At 41.2% G+C, this 17,141-nt stretch overlaps 1 protein-coding gene across 1 annotated transcript; it reads right to left on the bottom strand.

The window, feature by feature from the left end:
• Positions 1 to 14,761: 14,761 nt before the first annotated feature.
• On the bottom strand, positions 14,762 to 15,590 carry LOC147884954 (18.1 kDa class I heat shock protein-like). Its single transcript, XM_087397941.1, has 2 exons — positions 15,434 to 15,590; positions 14,762 to 15,196 (listed from the first exon to the last, which is right to left on the bottom strand). The coding sequence occupies exons 1-2, from the start codon at positions 15,543 to 15,545 to the stop codon at positions 14,931 to 14,933; spliced, it is 378 nt and encodes a 125-aa protein (XP_087254067.1). The 5' UTR covers positions 15,546 to 15,590; the 3' UTR covers positions 14,762 to 14,930.
• Between the last annotated feature and the right edge of the window lie 1,551 nt (positions 15,591 to 17,141).

The following is a 17,141-nucleotide window of genomic DNA, read 5'->3' as shown; positions in this document are numbered from 1 at the left end:
AGCACGATGTGCATATAATTAAGCCACTCGACACAGAGGTGGTGGATTAAGTGTATTCAATGGTGGTACATGTGAATTGAAGTTAGAGTTGCTAAAATCATAGCATACAAAGAATGTCTGGTGTCCCAAGCACATTATGGAAGCCTTGGAGTGTGGTGAATCCAAGGCATGGAGAGATCTCATTGGCAAGTAGGATGTGCATCTAATTAAGCCACTCAACACAGAGGTGGTGGACTAAATATATTCAATGGTGGTACATGTGAATTGAAGTTTGAGCTGCTAAAATAATAGTATACAAAGAATGTATGGTGAGATGGCATGCAAGTCGGCATAGGGAAGTCCATGCTAGATAGATATGTCAATGACCCATGATGGTAAGAGGGAATGCCAAGTAAGATATTTACCCAAAATAATTTGTGTGGGAAAATGTTTTTTAATTTGAAAAATATTGATAAGTTTTCTAATCTTTTTGTTTGCCATAAGATTGATAAGTGTTTAGCTTTTAAGTTTTATTGAGAGGTTTTGTTCCTAATGAATATTAAACTTTTATAATTGAGTTTAAGGCTATTTCAAATGATTTGTAGAAATCAAGGCTTTAGGTGCTCTATAGTAAAATTGTATTATCTTCATTTGAAGTTCTCTCCAACATTGCGCTCTCATTCCCACACCCTCCTGCCATACCCTAGGTATGGGCAATCCCCTCCTTCAGCTTACCATTCTATCACCATTTCTTCTTTGCCCCTACATCCTAATCTCCATTTCCACTCTCTTGCCACACTCACTACTCTTCATGGCTAGAAGAAACCAAATGGCCAATAGAAATCAATGGCAGAATCCCGAGGATACACAATCTTCAAGTGAAACTAGGTTAGACTCCCCCACCCTTGTAGAAGGAAGCCTTAGCCATGAGAAAATTTCTTATAAAAGGGGACCTCTCCAAAGGAACAAATTCATCACAAACTCGATGTCTCCCATCCACTCCGAACTGCTAATCTCCAACCGCCCTAGCACTCTCCCAACCGCCTCGATAGCCCAGTGGACTTGCTTGCAGACTTGAAGGTAGCCTCCATCGCCAAACAACCGAGCCTTAGACTTGGTCTCGCCTTCATTTTTCCATTTCGCTTCCATTTCCAAGGTTCCTCCAAAACTCTAAATTGCCACCACAATTTGCTTTCTTCTTCAGTTCAGTTCAGTCAGTTCCAGCTCGATTTAGTTAAGTTTCAGTCACTTTAGTCTGGTTCAATTTAGTCACTCTAGTTAGCCATAGTTTAGTTTCAACTCTGTCCATTGACCTCGGGTTGAACCCTTGGCCCAATCTGGAGGTTTAGTTCCAACATTGGGGTAGGCAAATTTATGCAGGCCAACATGGAGCCTACCAAGATCAAGTCATTTGCTACCTCGACCTCGGCTAGCAAGATTTCTCTCAACTGTTCCCAGCTTTTGCCTTGACTCTTAGTGTAAAGACATATCACCAAATGAAGACCATTTCCAATCCACATGAGCATATCGATTATCTAGAGCTCAAGCTTCACCTTGCAGCTCTAGAAAGGAGAGTTCATGATATGGAGGGTAATGCAAAGCAAGAAATTGCCGATGAGGTAATACAAACATGTAATACATCTTCACCAATGCTGCAATAGTGCAAGACATTGTCACCACTCAATCAAAATCTATGAAGCGAGATATAATGTGGATAGCAAAATGAACAAAGTTAACCTTTAGAAGAAAATGAAAGAGCAAGAATCATGGATGAATAATAGAATGATCCTACGCGTTGGGGGTTTAAAAATGGTTTTCGTCATGATGATGAAGAGAAAGACATAGACAATATAATCATATGCCTTAAGAAGGAAATAACAAAGGAAATACCACAAGTTGGATGAGATGAAAATGACATATGCAATATCAATCAAAATGGCACACAAGAATAACTGAACTTCACATGGAAGACATCAAGAAATTACGATCCTTAGACAAACACATAAGTTGAAGGGTACAAAGATTTGGATATTTGAGGAGTTCACTCTGATTCAACTCAAACAAAGAAACAATTAACTTACCAAAGTAAAAGAAGCATGCAAAGCATGCAAAAGGGCGGTTTATCGAGATGGGCAAGCCTTGATTGGGGACTTCAAATCCAAACCCAAAGACTGAGTCTTAAATTGATGTTATAATGGCCACTATATGATAGTATTATAATAAATCTAGATGTTAATAGATCTCTCTCTCTAACAAGTGCTGAAAAATCACGTGTCCATCCCCCATGATGCTTTTATTGTTTGAGTGTATCATGTGTGTAAAATGCTTTTTACTTCAACATGAGCAGGGAGCCTCTAGAAGAACCACCAAACTCCATCAAGCCACCCATGGCAAAGAAATAAAAGGGGAACAAAGGAGAAGAACCTTCGAAAGATCATGTGGTGCACAAGTTTTTGGGTGCAACAAGGAGACCTCAAGGAGTGACATTCCATATATGCTAATTTTATTCAAAGGGAAAGCTCCTCATTTGATTCCCCTTTGTCAACTTATGTAGTGGAATACATGTGTGAGGCTATTAAGGATTGATCTTAAATATGCATTTGAAGATGAGGGATATGTTCCCACAAAAAGTTTTTTATTTTGATCCATTACCTTAAGGGATGGATGATGATGTTACAGCTAAGTGGGATGTCCATTGGATCATGGTAAATGAAGAGATATTACAGATTACATGAAGGGATGGATGATGCTATTACAGCTAAGTGGGATCCACATTGGATCAAGGTAAATGAAGGGCTTGAGAATGAGATCAAGGATGATGATGATTGAATATTTCTTTAAAAGATTTATTTTTTTGGCTTTTCATGCTCAGATCTTGTCAACTTTTGTTACTTTCCAAATTCTATAAAGCCTACACATGGAAAATAGTAGTGTGATATTTTATGGAGGCTTCCATATGAAGGAAAGAAAAAATTGGTCACTTGAGAAAAATTAAAAGCTCCAATTGCAAACTTCCCACATGGAAAAATATCGTCAACCCTCTTATTTCTCACTTTTCTCTCTTCTTCTCTATATCTCTTTTTCTCTTCCTCTTTTCCTCTCTTTCTCTCTTTTCTCTCTTCCTCTTTCTCTCTTTCTCTCTTTTTCTCTCTTTCTCTTTTTCTATTTCTCTTTTTCTCTCTTTCTCTTTCTCTCTTCCTCTTCCTCTCTTCCTCTCTCCCTCTCTTTTCCTCGCTTTGTCTCTTCCTCTATTCTCTCTCTCTCTCTCTCTCTCTCTCTCTCTCTTTCTGTCTTTCTTGGTTTCTATCTTTCTCTCTTTTCCTCTCTTTCTCTTTTTCTCTCTTTCTCTTTCTCTCTTCCTCTTTATCTCTTTATCTCTTTATCTCTCCCTCTCTTTTCCTCTCTTCCTCTCTTTCTCTTTATTGCTCTCTTTCTCTCTTCCTCTTTATCTCTTTATCTCTCCCTCTCTTTTCCTCTCTTCCTCTCTTTCTCTTTATTGCTCACTTTCTCTCTTCACTCTTTCTCTTTCCCTTTCTATCTTTGTTTCTCTCTTTTCTCTCTTTTCCGCTTTTTCTCTCTTTCTCTTTGTCTCTTTCTCTTCATCTTTCTCTCTTTTTCTCTCCTTATCTTTTCCTCTCTTCTTATATTTCTCTTTATTGCTCTCGTTCTCTCTTCCTCTATTTCTTTCTTTCTTTCTTTCTTTCTCTCTTTCTCTTTTTTTATTTTCCTCTCTTTCTCTCTTTCTCTCACTCTTTCTCTGTTTCTCTCTCACTCTTCCTCTCTTTGTCTCACTCTTCCTCTCTTCCTTTCTTCCTCTTCTTCTCTTTTCCTCTTCTCTCTTTCGGGTGTGATGAGCTCAATCAATGCTAGGATTTTTGTGATAGAGCTTGACGTTAAGAAGCTAGACTGCAACTTTTTAATGTTAAGAAGCCAGAGTGCAACTTTTTAATGTTAAGAAGCCAGACTGCAAGTTTTTGATCTTAGCATCATTGCCCTTTCATGCCACACCTTTGTGTCACTTGTAATCCACAACTATTTATAGTTTTTCAACCTTTGAGGAAGAGAGAAAGAGAGAAAGAGAGGAAGAGTGAGCTCAAGTGCTGCTAGGGTTTTGGTTATAGAGCGATGGAGGTGCTACTATGGGGAAAGGAAAAAGTAGATGTTACATCTATTAATAACACAAAAGCAAAGGGAGAGATAGGAAGGAGGGTGTGGGTTTAGGAGAGGCCTAGGAATTGGGTTTTGCTACTGAGTATCATGTTTTTCAAGAATTATCTCCCCGTTTTTAGGAGCTCTCGAAAGACATCACAAGAAAATCCTATTTGATGTCTTCTTGTGTGTGAAATCCCTTGATGGAATAGGATCCTCTTCTGATGTCTTTCGAGAGCCCTTGAAGACCAAGAGACAATTTGTAAAAAACATGATACTCAGCAGCAAAACCTAAGTTCTAGGCCTCCCCTAAACCCTCACCCTCAATTTCGTCTCTCCCTTTGCTTCTACCCACTTGATAGCTACACCTCTACATCTTCCCTCCCCATAGTAGCACCTCCCTCTCCTGAACCTACACCAAGTGATCAAATATGTTGATCAAATGTATCAAAGGTTGAAAAACTATCTGTATTTATGCATTCATTCTATATTTTTGCATTCTTTTTTGCATTTCTACATTCTTTTTTGCATTTTCGCATTTTCACACTCTTTTTCATATTTTTGCATGCATTTCCACACTCTTTTCCGCATTTTCGCATTCTTTTTGCATATTCGTACTCTTTCTGCATTGTTTTTTGCCATTCTTTTCCATTCTTTCCTCTCTCTCTCTCCTTATCTCCTCTCTTCTCCTCTCCAGTACTCTTTTTCGCATTGTTTTCTTCTCCTCTCCTCTTTTCTCTTCATCTCCCCTCTCTTTTCCCTTCGTCTCTTCTTATTTCTACATTAGTATTTTGCATTATTTATTTAAATTCTTTTTTTGTGAGTTTGTGTTTTATTTTATTCAGTATGGATTCACATCGCACATCTTCCACTTCAGAGTAGTCCAACCATTCTAGGGGAGGCCATTTGCTGATGAGTCCAAAAGACTTCGTAGCACAGATAAGCCCAATTGGCCTAGAGAAATACCAGTCCCTTATCTAGTATTGTATTACCTCATCTCACATGCATCAGCATTGCTTATCCGACAAGGGTCTCCTGACAAATTTAGTCATGCATCGTCACCTAGGAGTTGGCATCCTATCTCTAAGAAGAGTAAGAAAGGTAGTTATTGTAGTGGAGGTGTAGTCGGAGATGTGGATGAGATGGCATAGCTTGCCACTAGCCCATTCTCCACCCCTATCATGGAGTGCTCTGTCACCCTCCTCCACCAGCCCTCACTCCACCAGTCCTAGCTACACCCCTCGCCCTAGCAAGAGTAGGAGGGGATCTTATAATTTATTGTGATGAGAGTGTAGATATAGATGAGATTTTGGAAAGTCTTGCTCGCCACCCGCAATGAGACACAGCTTGGTACTAGCCCCATGCCCACCCGCTCCACTGCCTTGGCTCCGACCCGTGGTTACTCCAGCCTAGGTCAATCCACTACCCCTCACTCCAGTGCCACTCCTTTTTCTAGCGTTCCTTTCATACCAAAGCATCTTAACCCTAAGGACCTTTCATACACTCTCAATGAGATGTGAGAGATTATTGAGGATAAGAAGGGGAAGAAAGTCATCGCTTATATGAGCCACCCAATGACTTCATATTTACCTAGTGGTATATTTGTAGATTGGTGCATGCAGGATGAGACAATAAAAAATGCTATCATAGAGGCACTCAAGGAGAGATTTCTAAACCCTTTGGTGTATGAGCTTAATATTGATTACATGAAAACTTGCATGGGCCTCATACTTCAACATTGTAGGTCAAAGATAAAAGATAGGATGAAGGCTGGATAGTGTAGACCTTTGTGGGCACATAAAGAAGATTGGAAGCTTGCGAAGAAAGAGCTTAGAGAAATGCATAAGGGACAGGTTGAAGGCTAGAAAGAATAAGCCTTATGCACACAAAGAATATTGGACTCTTGCCAAGAGAGAGCTTAGAGAAACGTTGTAGACAAGTTTGAGAATCAAAGGAGGATGGCGAGGAGATGTCTCAACATCATAGGTGCTTTGCACCTTGGGAAGGCTACAAGGCATGGGAAGTCTATTCTCTTATAATTTATTAATCTATTTGTTTAATTACCCATAATATATGGCACTTGATCTAACACTCTTAATTACCCATAATATATGGCACTTCATCTAGCACTCTTAATTTGGGTCCATAGGAATTTGTGATTTACCGTCATCCTATAGACAAGGAGCACAGATACACATGAAGAGTAGGAGCGAGGATATTTTTTATATATCTAGAGCATTAGGGATACAGAATTTATTGGGTTGTTGTGGCCACTCGTCATGTAAGTCGTTGTTCTCAAGCATGTTTGATCATACCATTGATTTTACAATTAAGTTGTAATCTCAAATTTTAAATTGTCTTATTCTTAGGGTGGCCATGGGGAAGCCCTAGGTGACACAAAGGAGGAGGAGCTTGCAGGTGGGGATGTAGGGGAGAGAGAGGAGGGTGAGGGATCCGGACATGGATGATTTTTTCAAGTTAGTTTTGTTCAAAAGCTAAACTTTTATATTGTCATTGAAAGATTATATAATTTTTATTTGTTGCATACTTTATCATTCATGCTTCACAAATGTTGAATTTGTTAGATATCAATGCTCCACTCTCGTGTAATTACGCGAGAACCAGCTAACTCTACTTGTAAGCCCCCCATATGAGGAGAAGGCATTTGAGTAGCTCGATTTTCTGGTAGGTCCTGGTTTGGACACCAGATGGGGGCCATGTGTGGCTTGATGGATGGACGGCTTCAGATAGAGTTTGCACACTGCCAACTAGGCTACATGCAAGTGCAGGAAGGCATCCCATTACTAATTGCATTGAGGGTATACGGAGTATTTCCTGGGGCAGCCCACTCTCGAGTTGCGGGGCTTGTTTGGAGCCCCAGATGATCCCGGATGGCTCTGGGCGGAACGGTCACCATAGGTATGTTGCTCTATTCTGCGCCATGGTTCTAACGTGTGGTCGGTGGCCTATTTCGAGATCGACCGACCTCCAGTCGGCCATTTTGGGCGGACTGGGTCGGTCTTCCAATTGGGTCTAACCGACTACAACTGGTGACTATATAAAAGCAAGCCCGTGAAGCCCGTATTCATCACTGGCTATAGCAACCCTGATTCCTTAGCATCCAACCTCCATCCTCTACTGTTTCCAGCATGCCATTAAAGCTTCTCACATAGGAGCGCACGACTGAGAGGCAGCGCCATCTATTGCATCAGTTTTACAATAATCAAATTTTTGATTCTCCATACTATCTGCTTTTCTCTCTTGCATACGAGATCCTGTTATCTATTGAGCACAGACGTTGTATTGTTTTCTTACATGGTATCAGAGCTTGGGCTCTAGCAAGAAGATTTGGTAGTGTGTTTCTATTTGCGAGCAGATTGTGAGAGATGGCCTAGCCCGCAAGACTATGAATCCCACCATTCGACGAAAGCGAAAAGTTGGACGGCTCTAACTATCCACTCTGGAAGTTCAAGATGAAGACCATCCTAAGCACATACAAGCTTTGGGATAATGCTACTGGGGTGGACTTGAAGTTGGTTGCTAGACCAAATTCAGTGAATGCAGCACAACAGATAGTACCAACTGTGGATGAGATTCTCGTGTGGACAAGAAGAAATACAGATGCGCTGTATTCTATTGTCTGCAGTGTAAGTGATTCTTTCATGGTGTTAATTCAACATGTCACCACAGCGGAGGAGGCATGGACGGTCTTGAAAAATCAGTACGAGACCACAAATCATACACGGATTCAGAATCTAGAGACTCAACTCACGAACGAGAAATTGTCTGAGTCTCTGAAATGGCAGAGAAGTTCATCACGAGGGTGAAGAATCTGTGCGATCAGATGACTACGATTGGCATCACCATCAGCAGCGAGAATCTAGCACAAAGGTGCATATGGATTCTCCCACCAAAGTACGACGGTCTTGTTATGCTGAATACACAAAACAGAAATCCGTCCCTCAACTTTGAGGATTTTAGCACAATGCTTCTGGAGGAGGAGATGCATCAAAAGAGGAGGATTAGAGAAGATTCGGCTTTCTCGACTGGATCAAAGAAAGGTAAGGGTAAGGACTCTGGTAACCCATCTTCTTCTGATGATAAAAAGAGAAAGAAGAAGATCAAGTGCTTCTATTGCAACAAGACAGGGCACAAGTAGAATGAGTGTCGGAAGAAGATTGCAGATGAGAAGAACAGAGTAAAGAAAGAGTCCAACAATAGCGTGCAGGCATTACCAGTAGAGTTGTTCGTATCAATTGAGGAGATTTGCACGGAGGTAGTTCATGTACCTGCGGATGAACCTTGGATTATTGACAGTGGTGCATCACACCATATGACCAGTCGGAAGGATTGATATACCTCTCTACATCCGGTAGGGAATGATATCCTGGTAGCAGTCGGCAATGATGCAAAATGTCCAGCAAAAGGAAAAGGTATGATTGCTTTCAAGTCAGGTGGAGTTGTAAAACCATTGTTCGATGTTCTTTATGTGCTAGATATCAAGAGGAACTTGTTGTCCGTTTCTGTGATCACAAATTGGGACCTCAAAGTTCACTTTGATAAGAATGGTGCACAGATTTTGGATCTTCAAGGGAAGGTCATTAGTAAAGGTACATGATGCAACAACATCTACGAACTCTCAGCTTTCATCGCTTGAGCCGATGTGAGCAACACTAAGCTATGGCATGAGAGGTTTGGTCATCTAAAACTTAGTTCTTTAAAGGAGATGCATAAAAGTGGAATGATTGCAGAGCTACTAGAAATTATACATCTGCCCGATGTATGTGAAGCTTGCATGATGTGGGCAAGCAGCATCGGCAGCCCTTTCCTAAAGAGGCCAGTAGGGCAAAGGCTCCTCTAGAGCTCGTTCACACGGACCTCTGCAGAAAGATGGAGATGGAAGCTTTGGGTGGTTCCTACTACTTCATGACGCTGATCAATGACTACAATAGAAGGATATGGATATACTTCCTGAAGACTAAAGATGAAGCTTTTAGTAAGTTCAAAGAATGGCATGTAATGGTCGAGAAAGAAACGGGGAGGAAGGTGAAGAAGTTGAGATGAGGCAGAGGTGGAGAGTTCACATCAAGTGAATTCGAAAGTTATTGCAAAAGTCACAGGATCAAGAGGTAGAAACCCCCGCCATATCATTAGGAAAAAAGGAAGCTCATTTTGGGGCCTTTTAGAAGAGAGAGAAAATAGGCTCTCAACCAATCAGGAGTGGGCCAACGTAACGTTGAAAATTCAACAAAAGAAGATGAAAATAAGAAAAAGAAATAGTACTATATGTTCGTAGAAGCATGTCACATTAATGAGGTGATCTAATTTGAATCTTTTAAAAATTTATTTTCTGTGCAGAATTTGGTGATTCTGACACCGCAGACGCGTCTGGAACGGCCCAAAATCCCAAAAACGGCACTGGAAACGCTGGAATCGGACATCCGGAGGCCCGGAAACGGCCAAAAAAGGCCGAAAAGTGGGATTTGCAGCAAAACGCGATGAAAAGGTGCCACATCGCATTTTGCTGCAAATCCCACTTTTCGGCCTTTTTTGGCCGTTTCCGGGCCTCCGGATGTCCGATTCCAGCGTTTCCAGTGCCGTTTTTGGGATTTTGGGCCGTTCCGAATGCGTCTGCGGTGTCAGAATCACCAAATTCTGCACAGAAAAGTGTTGCTCTTATATGAACATTGAATGTAAAGCATGTGAAAGAATATATTTATTCCTTTTCACACTGACATTTCTCACGCAAGTATCCATATTTTCTTGCTTTTGTAGAGAGAGAAAAGAGAAAATAGTGAATTTCTTACAGGGCCCCAAAATGAGCTCCCTTTTTTCCTAATGACACGATAGCAAAATGGAGTAGCAGAGTGCAAGATGCGCATCATTTGTGAAATGGGCAGGAGTATGATGAAAGGGAAATATTTGCCAAAGAACTTCTGGGTTGAAGCATGTAACACGGCAGTTTACATTCTGAATTGTAGCTACACGAAGGCTTGAATGGGATGACTCACTGTAGGCCTTTTCTGGTAAGAAACCTTTAGCTGCACATTTTAGAGTTTTTGGATGTGACTGTTTTGTGCATGTCCCTAATGCTAACAGGAGCAAATGGGAACCCAAGAGCCGGAAGTGTATTTTCTTGGGCTACAGTGAAGAGGCAAAGGGTTACCGTCTCTATAATCCCATTACCAAGAAAGTAATAGTAAGCCGCGATGTGGTCTTCTCAGAACAGCCGCATCAATTGGAGGAGGATGCTTCCTTCTCAGACAACCAAAACCAGGATATCCATCCAGTACAACCACCAACAGCAGACCGAACTCCCCCAATGGTGCTTGGGAGGATTCAAGATAAAGAAGAGGAAGTAGAGCCTGCAGAACCACAACGGCAACGGCCATTCCCAAAGTGGGTAAAGTAACTTTTGGATGGCAAGAACCTCCAGCCATTGAGGAGGAACCATCCAAACACCGCTGGTCCAAGAGATTAGAGGAGCAAAGAAGGGCGCAGGAACACTTGGTCAACTACGGTTTGATGACAGAGGTGATCCGTGTTGAAGAACCCAAGTGTCTTGAAGAGGCACAGGGTGATGATAGGTGGATGGAGGCTATGCAGTCGGAGTATGGCTCCATAATGAAGAACAACACTTGGGACCTTATGGATCGACCACCAAAATGCAAGATAATCGGCACCAAGTGGGTGTACAAGACCAAGTACAAGTTCGATGGCACATTGGATAAGTACAAGGCTTGGCTCGTGGCAAAAGGATTCGCACAGGTACATGGTTTTGATTATCAGGATACTTTTGCTTCCACAGCTCGGCTAACCACAATTCGCAGTGTTTTGGCTTTAGTAGCACAGGAAACTTGGCCCGTGTTTCAGATGGATGTAAAATCCATCTTTCTGAATGGAGATCTCAAGGAGGAGGTATATGTGGAACAACGACCAGGTTTTGTGATCCTCGGTTCAGAAGGTAAAGTCTCTAAATTAAAGAAGGCACTTTATGAGCTGAAACAGGCCCCACGAGCATAGTATTAGCGGGTTCATGCCTACTTTTTGCAAAAAAGGTTCAAGAGGAGCCCATCTGATGCAAATTTGTATATCTACAGAGAAGGAGGCAGGTGTATGATTGTGGTCCTTTATGTGGACGACCTTGTCATAACAGGGAACCATGAAGAAAAGATCTCACAGACAAAGCAGTTGCTAGGAAGAGAGTTTGAAATGATAGACCTCAGATTGATGCATTTCTCTTTGGGGATTGAAGTTTGGCAAGAGCCAAAACAGATCTTCATTTCACAATTGAATTATGCTGGAGAGATACTGAAGGCATTTGGGATGGTTGAGTGCAAGACAGTTGGCACCCCTATGGAGGTTGACATGAAGCTCTCAAATGAGGATTCATCACCACTGGTGGACGAAGCGGAGTACAGAAGGCTTATGGGCAGTTTGATTTACTTGTGAAACATGTGGCTGGACATCAGCTTTGCGACTGGTGTACTAAGTAGGTTTTCTAATAAGCCCCGGGAGAACCATTGGAGGGCAGGGATGCAAGTGCTAAAATACATCAAAGGCACACTTGATTATGGCATCACCTATACCAAGGGCAAATCTTGACCGGATTTTGTGATTCCAATTGGGCAAGAGGTGTGGACAGCAGGAGATCAGTGACAGGTTACTGTTTCACTTGGATCTGGAGCTGTGCCATGGGTCAGCAAGAAGCAACCTATAGTTGCTCTTTCTTCTACAGAGGCTGAGTATAAATCAGCATGTTTTGCTTCTTGTGAGGCAATATGGTTGAGGAGGATTTTAGGGGACATGGGTTAGAACAAGCCTATGCAATTATCATGTGACAATCAGAGTTGCATGGCAATTGCAAAGAACCCTATGTTCCATGCTCGCACAAAACACATTGAGATTCAATATCACTTTGTACGTGAGCTCATCATGGATGAAGAGGTCGACTTGGTATACTGTCCAACTACAGAGAATGGTGCGGACATCTTCACGAAGGCTCTTGGAAGAGACTTGCTAGAGAGGCATCTTCATCGACTTGGCATTGGGCCAAAAAAGTAAGTTCACTTGCGGGTGGACATTGAGGGGGGGTGTTAGATATCAATGCTCCACTCTCGTGTAACTACGCGAGAGCCAGCTAACTCTACTTGTAAGCCCCCCATATGAGGAGAAGGCATTTGAGTAGCTCGATTATCTGGTAGGTCCTGGTTTGGACACCAGATGGGGGCCATGTGTGGCCTGATGGCTGGACGGCTTCAGATAGAGTTGGCACACTGCCAACTAGGCTACATGCAAGTGCGGGAAGGCATCCCATGATTGACCGCACTGAGGGTAGATAGAGCATTTCCCGGGGCAGCCCACTCTAGGATTGCGAGGCTCGTTTGGAGCCCCAGATGATCCCGGATGGCTCTATGTGGAACGGGAACCATAGGCATGTTGCTCTATTCTGCGCCATGGTTCTAACGTGTGGTCGGTGGCCTATTTTGGGACTGACGTCCAGTCGGCCATTTTGGGGGGGCTAGGTCGATCTCCCAATTGGGTCTAACCGAGTACAACTGGTGGCTATATAAGAGCAAGCCCGTGAAGCCCATATTCATCACTGGCTACAGCAACCCTGATTCCTTAGCATCCAGCCTCTGTCCTCTACTGTTTCCAGCACGCCATCAAAGCTTCTCACACAGGAACGCACGGCTAGGAGGTAGCACCATCTATTGTATCAGTTTTACAGTAATCAAATTTTTGATTCTCCATACTATCTGCTTTTCTCTCTTGCATACGAGATCCTATTATTTGTTGAGCACAGACGTTGTATTGTTTTCTTATAGAATTAGCAAGATAAATGAAAAGAAGAGAAAAACTTATTATGTGATCTTTCCCATAACATATCGATAGTTGCAAGAGTTTACATAAAGGCATGGTAGGATTTGTTAAAGCTTTTGACCATATGAAATTGGGCTACAAACTTGAGATATTTATAACATCCCTAATTTTCTATCACTTTATATGTTCTATATACATTATTGTGTGAGGATAGTGACAGTAGGATACGTACCCCTAAAAGTCTTAGTGACAAGTTTCCCTATCCATCCCAAACTCTATACTTTGACTTGCTTGCTACCTTTTACAATGTTTTAGGATGGTTTTAGCCAAATATGGTTGCACATAAATGTCAAGGAAATATTAATTCAGAGTACCTTTTGACATTGATGCACAGTAGAAACGACATTTATCTCATAAAGAAGAAATCAAGTTCAACATGCTTTTGCAAATATCAAGTGCCTAAATAAGTGCTAGCTTGAATCTAGAGGCAAACCTCCATGATTAACTTGGATTAATGGGAAGGAAGAGTGCTCCTATGAGTGTATATCAAGTTTGATAGAAGAACAAGGAAAAACGGCACCGTATTTGAACCACTCTATGTGCAGCTTTAGGTTTTGAAGGAGAAGTAATTGAATAGATCTTACTAGAAGTAATCAAACGAAAAGTAATTGAATGGACCTTACTATTTACACAATCACATGGATGATGGGCTTAAAACAATATCTTAATAGATTATTTATGCAAAAAAGGAGATGCTTTTGTCCTTGCCTATAGTTTTACTAAAGTGCAATAATGCAAGTTCTAAGGCCCAAACAACAAAAACCAAGGGAGTATAAATTCTCTAGAGGACTCCTTGTAGTTTATTTAGAGCAAGGAGTTACGAGTATGTGTATTATAGGGGACTCAAGTACTTGGATGAAAGAGGAGAGAGAGAGAGAGAGAGAGAGAGAGAGAGAGAGAAAGAGAGAGAGAGATGTCCATGCTTAAAATACTAACCAAAACAAGAGTGCACAGTGCATGCTTCTAGTATAGTGGGTGATAAAGTGGGCATTTTTGGTTGCAAAGGAGAAAGCACATGATTTTCTAGAGTGTTTGGCTATTCAAAGGCAATTTTTACCTTTAAGACAAAAGCCATTTCTATAAAAGGTAGTTTGAGATACACAAGTCGATTGACTCTTTTTATAGGAAGATTATAATTCTCCACTATAGCAATTCCTCTTCATAAGCAATGCTAAGGAAATGTAGAAAAAAGAAACAAAAGAATCCAATTCTCCACTATAGCAGTGGCCTCTTCAGAGGGACTACTAATAAAGATGTATAACAAGATGAATTTCATTAATGTGGCCTATCTTAGATGGTGAGCGAAAAAGGGGGCGAATTGCAAGCGGAGAGAGAGAGAGAAGGAGAAGAAGAAGAGAGAGAGAGAGAGAGAGAGAGAGAGAGAAAGGGGGGGGAGAAAAAGGTGGAGGATTTGAAGGGATGAAGAAGAAGAAGAAGAAGAAGAGAGAGAGAGAGAGAGAGAGAGAGAGAGAGAGAGAGAGAGAGGGGTGTGGAGAATTTCATGGGATTCTCATATGCTCCTTCAATCAATATATGCCAAAAAAAAGTGAACATAAAAATAACGAAATACTTGATTTTTCTCTTTGGAGGCCAAACTATTGCTAAGGCCTACCCACGAGGGCCAGGCCAAAAAGAAACGAAAGAGTAAAAGTAGTGCTAATAAAGATATATAAAAAGAAACAAAAGAGAGACGTTATTAACCTTCTCGAACTATAAAGAAAGAAACACTCTTACTAAACACTCTTCATAGGATTGACTATAAAGAAGAAATACTCTCATAGGATTGACCTCTAAAGAAGAAAACTCTCTTCATAGCACTAAAGAAGAAAACACGCTTCATAGCATCGAAGGAGACTGAGCTGTGATACGTCCATGGACACCCCATACAAAGACCTGCGGCTCTCTACTCCCCGCGATAGCTATATCTTGCTTGAAATCGAAATAGTCCGCACTAGTGGTTTCTTCTTGGGTATGGTGATCGTCACCACACCATCTTCGTCCTGAGCTTTCACTTCGTCAACCAGCACATCCTCTGGTAGCTTGAACTGGCGCAGAAAGGTTCCTCGCGGTCGCTCTAACAGATGAACTTTGCCCAGCACCACATCGTCCTTCTCCATGTGCACTCCGCAGATCTGAAGAATATTTTCCGGCAGGATTTGCACGCTCACGTCCTCCTTGGTCGAACCTGGAATGCATCGATCAAGGGTCAGGCTGAATGATTGCTAATGCACGCCCCGAAACACGCTAATCGGGGGTGGAGAGCAAGAAATGCGCAGTGGCAAGTCGCCAACGAAGTTGCAGACTCGGTATAAATTCATAGCACCCACTATGAAGACTAATTCCGCTGGAGGACAAGTTCATGTGCACAGATCATGCAGCTCGAATAATATTTGGAAGGACAATGGGCACACTAAACTGTTACCTGGCAGATCGAGCTGAAAGACATGGCCCTTGTCAGTTTCGAGCCAATCGACGTTCACGTCTCCGACGCTGACGATGGGAAGGAAATCGAGCTTGCGAGAGAACTTGGCCATAACTTGCTAAAGATGAGGAGACAAGAAAGAAACGAACTGATGAGACAACGTTCGATGAAAGGAATTATATTTATACTGAGTGGGAGACGCACAAATTTCTATAGCACGAGACTTTACGGGCCTTCTACTCAATCGAATAACTGTCGCAAAATGCTTTAACGTACATGAGCATTGCCGAATGTTGGACAAATTGTATTATATTTGTAGGTGTGATGTCTTTAAGAAGATCAATATAGATAGAATTAAATCTATGGAAATTGTCGCTCTTCTTCTCCTCCTTCCTAAAGAATAGATTTGCTCTTTTCCATACAAGTCTTTACACCTTGCTCACACCTTAAAAGCTCCTCTTTAACCCCACCTCAAGGACTCCATATCTAAATTATCAATGTACTCTCTCAACTTTGTGTTGTACAAGGCCTGTTTCCTCTTCACACGAGCATCATTTCTTGGCTTCTTCTATGGAGGGCCCCACCCATCCTAGTCTTGATCTGCTTCTCCTTGTAAAAGCCTCCCTTGAACACATCTAGGAGGCTCCATGAGTATAAATACTTTATGCCCTCCAAGAAGGGTAGCACTCATCATGGAGTGAGGTGCCCACTTGCCCATGGTGGTGTGGCATTTGTGTAAAACACACATTAGCATCTTACAATGGCTATGATTTTTATACACAAATGGATGTTCTTTTTTCTTATATAAGTAAATTATAAGAGGATATTACTATAACTTATTATAATAATGTCCACCCTCAAGTTAAGTCAATGATCCCTACTTATGTAGTGCACGCACACATAAATGCATGTGTGAATGCATTTTTATGTGCAAGCACACATAAATGCACGTGTGATGTATTGGTAACATACCTTATAAGGCCAGTTGTGGGTTTTAATATAAGGCATTGGGCCATGTGCAAAGGTCCCTCATTGTATCATGTATAAAATTCCATAAATGAGAACTAAACGAGATATTATTTTTTATATAAAAAAACTTTTTCCATTGCTTACAAAATGCATTATAGAGTATCACTTGGAAAAGAAAACGTATAAAAAATAAATTTGTTTTGTAACAATCCTAAAAGCATATATGATTTCAATATTTCACCAAAGGATAGAAGAGTGTCCATACGATTTCCTTTAAATACAAACCATTTGTAATTTGGTACCAATTTTGCATCCTTGGATTTTTGGCATTACATTATACAATAAAAAAGGAGAGGAGAGCATCATGTAAAAGGGACCTCTTCCTTTAGTACTAGAGTTCATTATCATCACTACTAAAGATAAAATTGAAGACCCATGCTTCTAAGCACTATTAACACATGGAAGGAGATGCTTCTTAGTACTATTAACAAGAGCATTCTCATTGCCATCAAAACATATTATAGCTTCCAATTATGCTCTCATTGATCTAAAAGTTCATCCAATGAAATGTATACCATATAACAATATTTTTTTAATAAGGATATACACAAGTATATCAATACCCTTGTGTTTTCCAAGTTGAAGAGTTAGCTAGGTAGTTTTAAACCATTGAACAATGAAGGTGGTGACTTGCCCTTTATTCAACTTACAACTTATTGGCACTTTTCTAGGCAATAGA

This window comes from Dipteris shenzhenensis, chromosome 26 (genome assembly GCF_047967505.1).
Source record: "Dipteris shenzhenensis isolate YYH24624 ecotype China chromosome 26, Dip_SZ_1.0, whole genome shotgun sequence".
Classification (NCBI taxonomy): Eukaryota; Viridiplantae; Streptophyta; class Polypodiopsida; order Gleicheniales; family Dipteridaceae; genus Dipteris; species Dipteris shenzhenensis.
The sequence above is the reverse complement of the archived record's forward strand: the minus strand, read 5'-3'. Positions and strand labels throughout refer to the sequence as shown.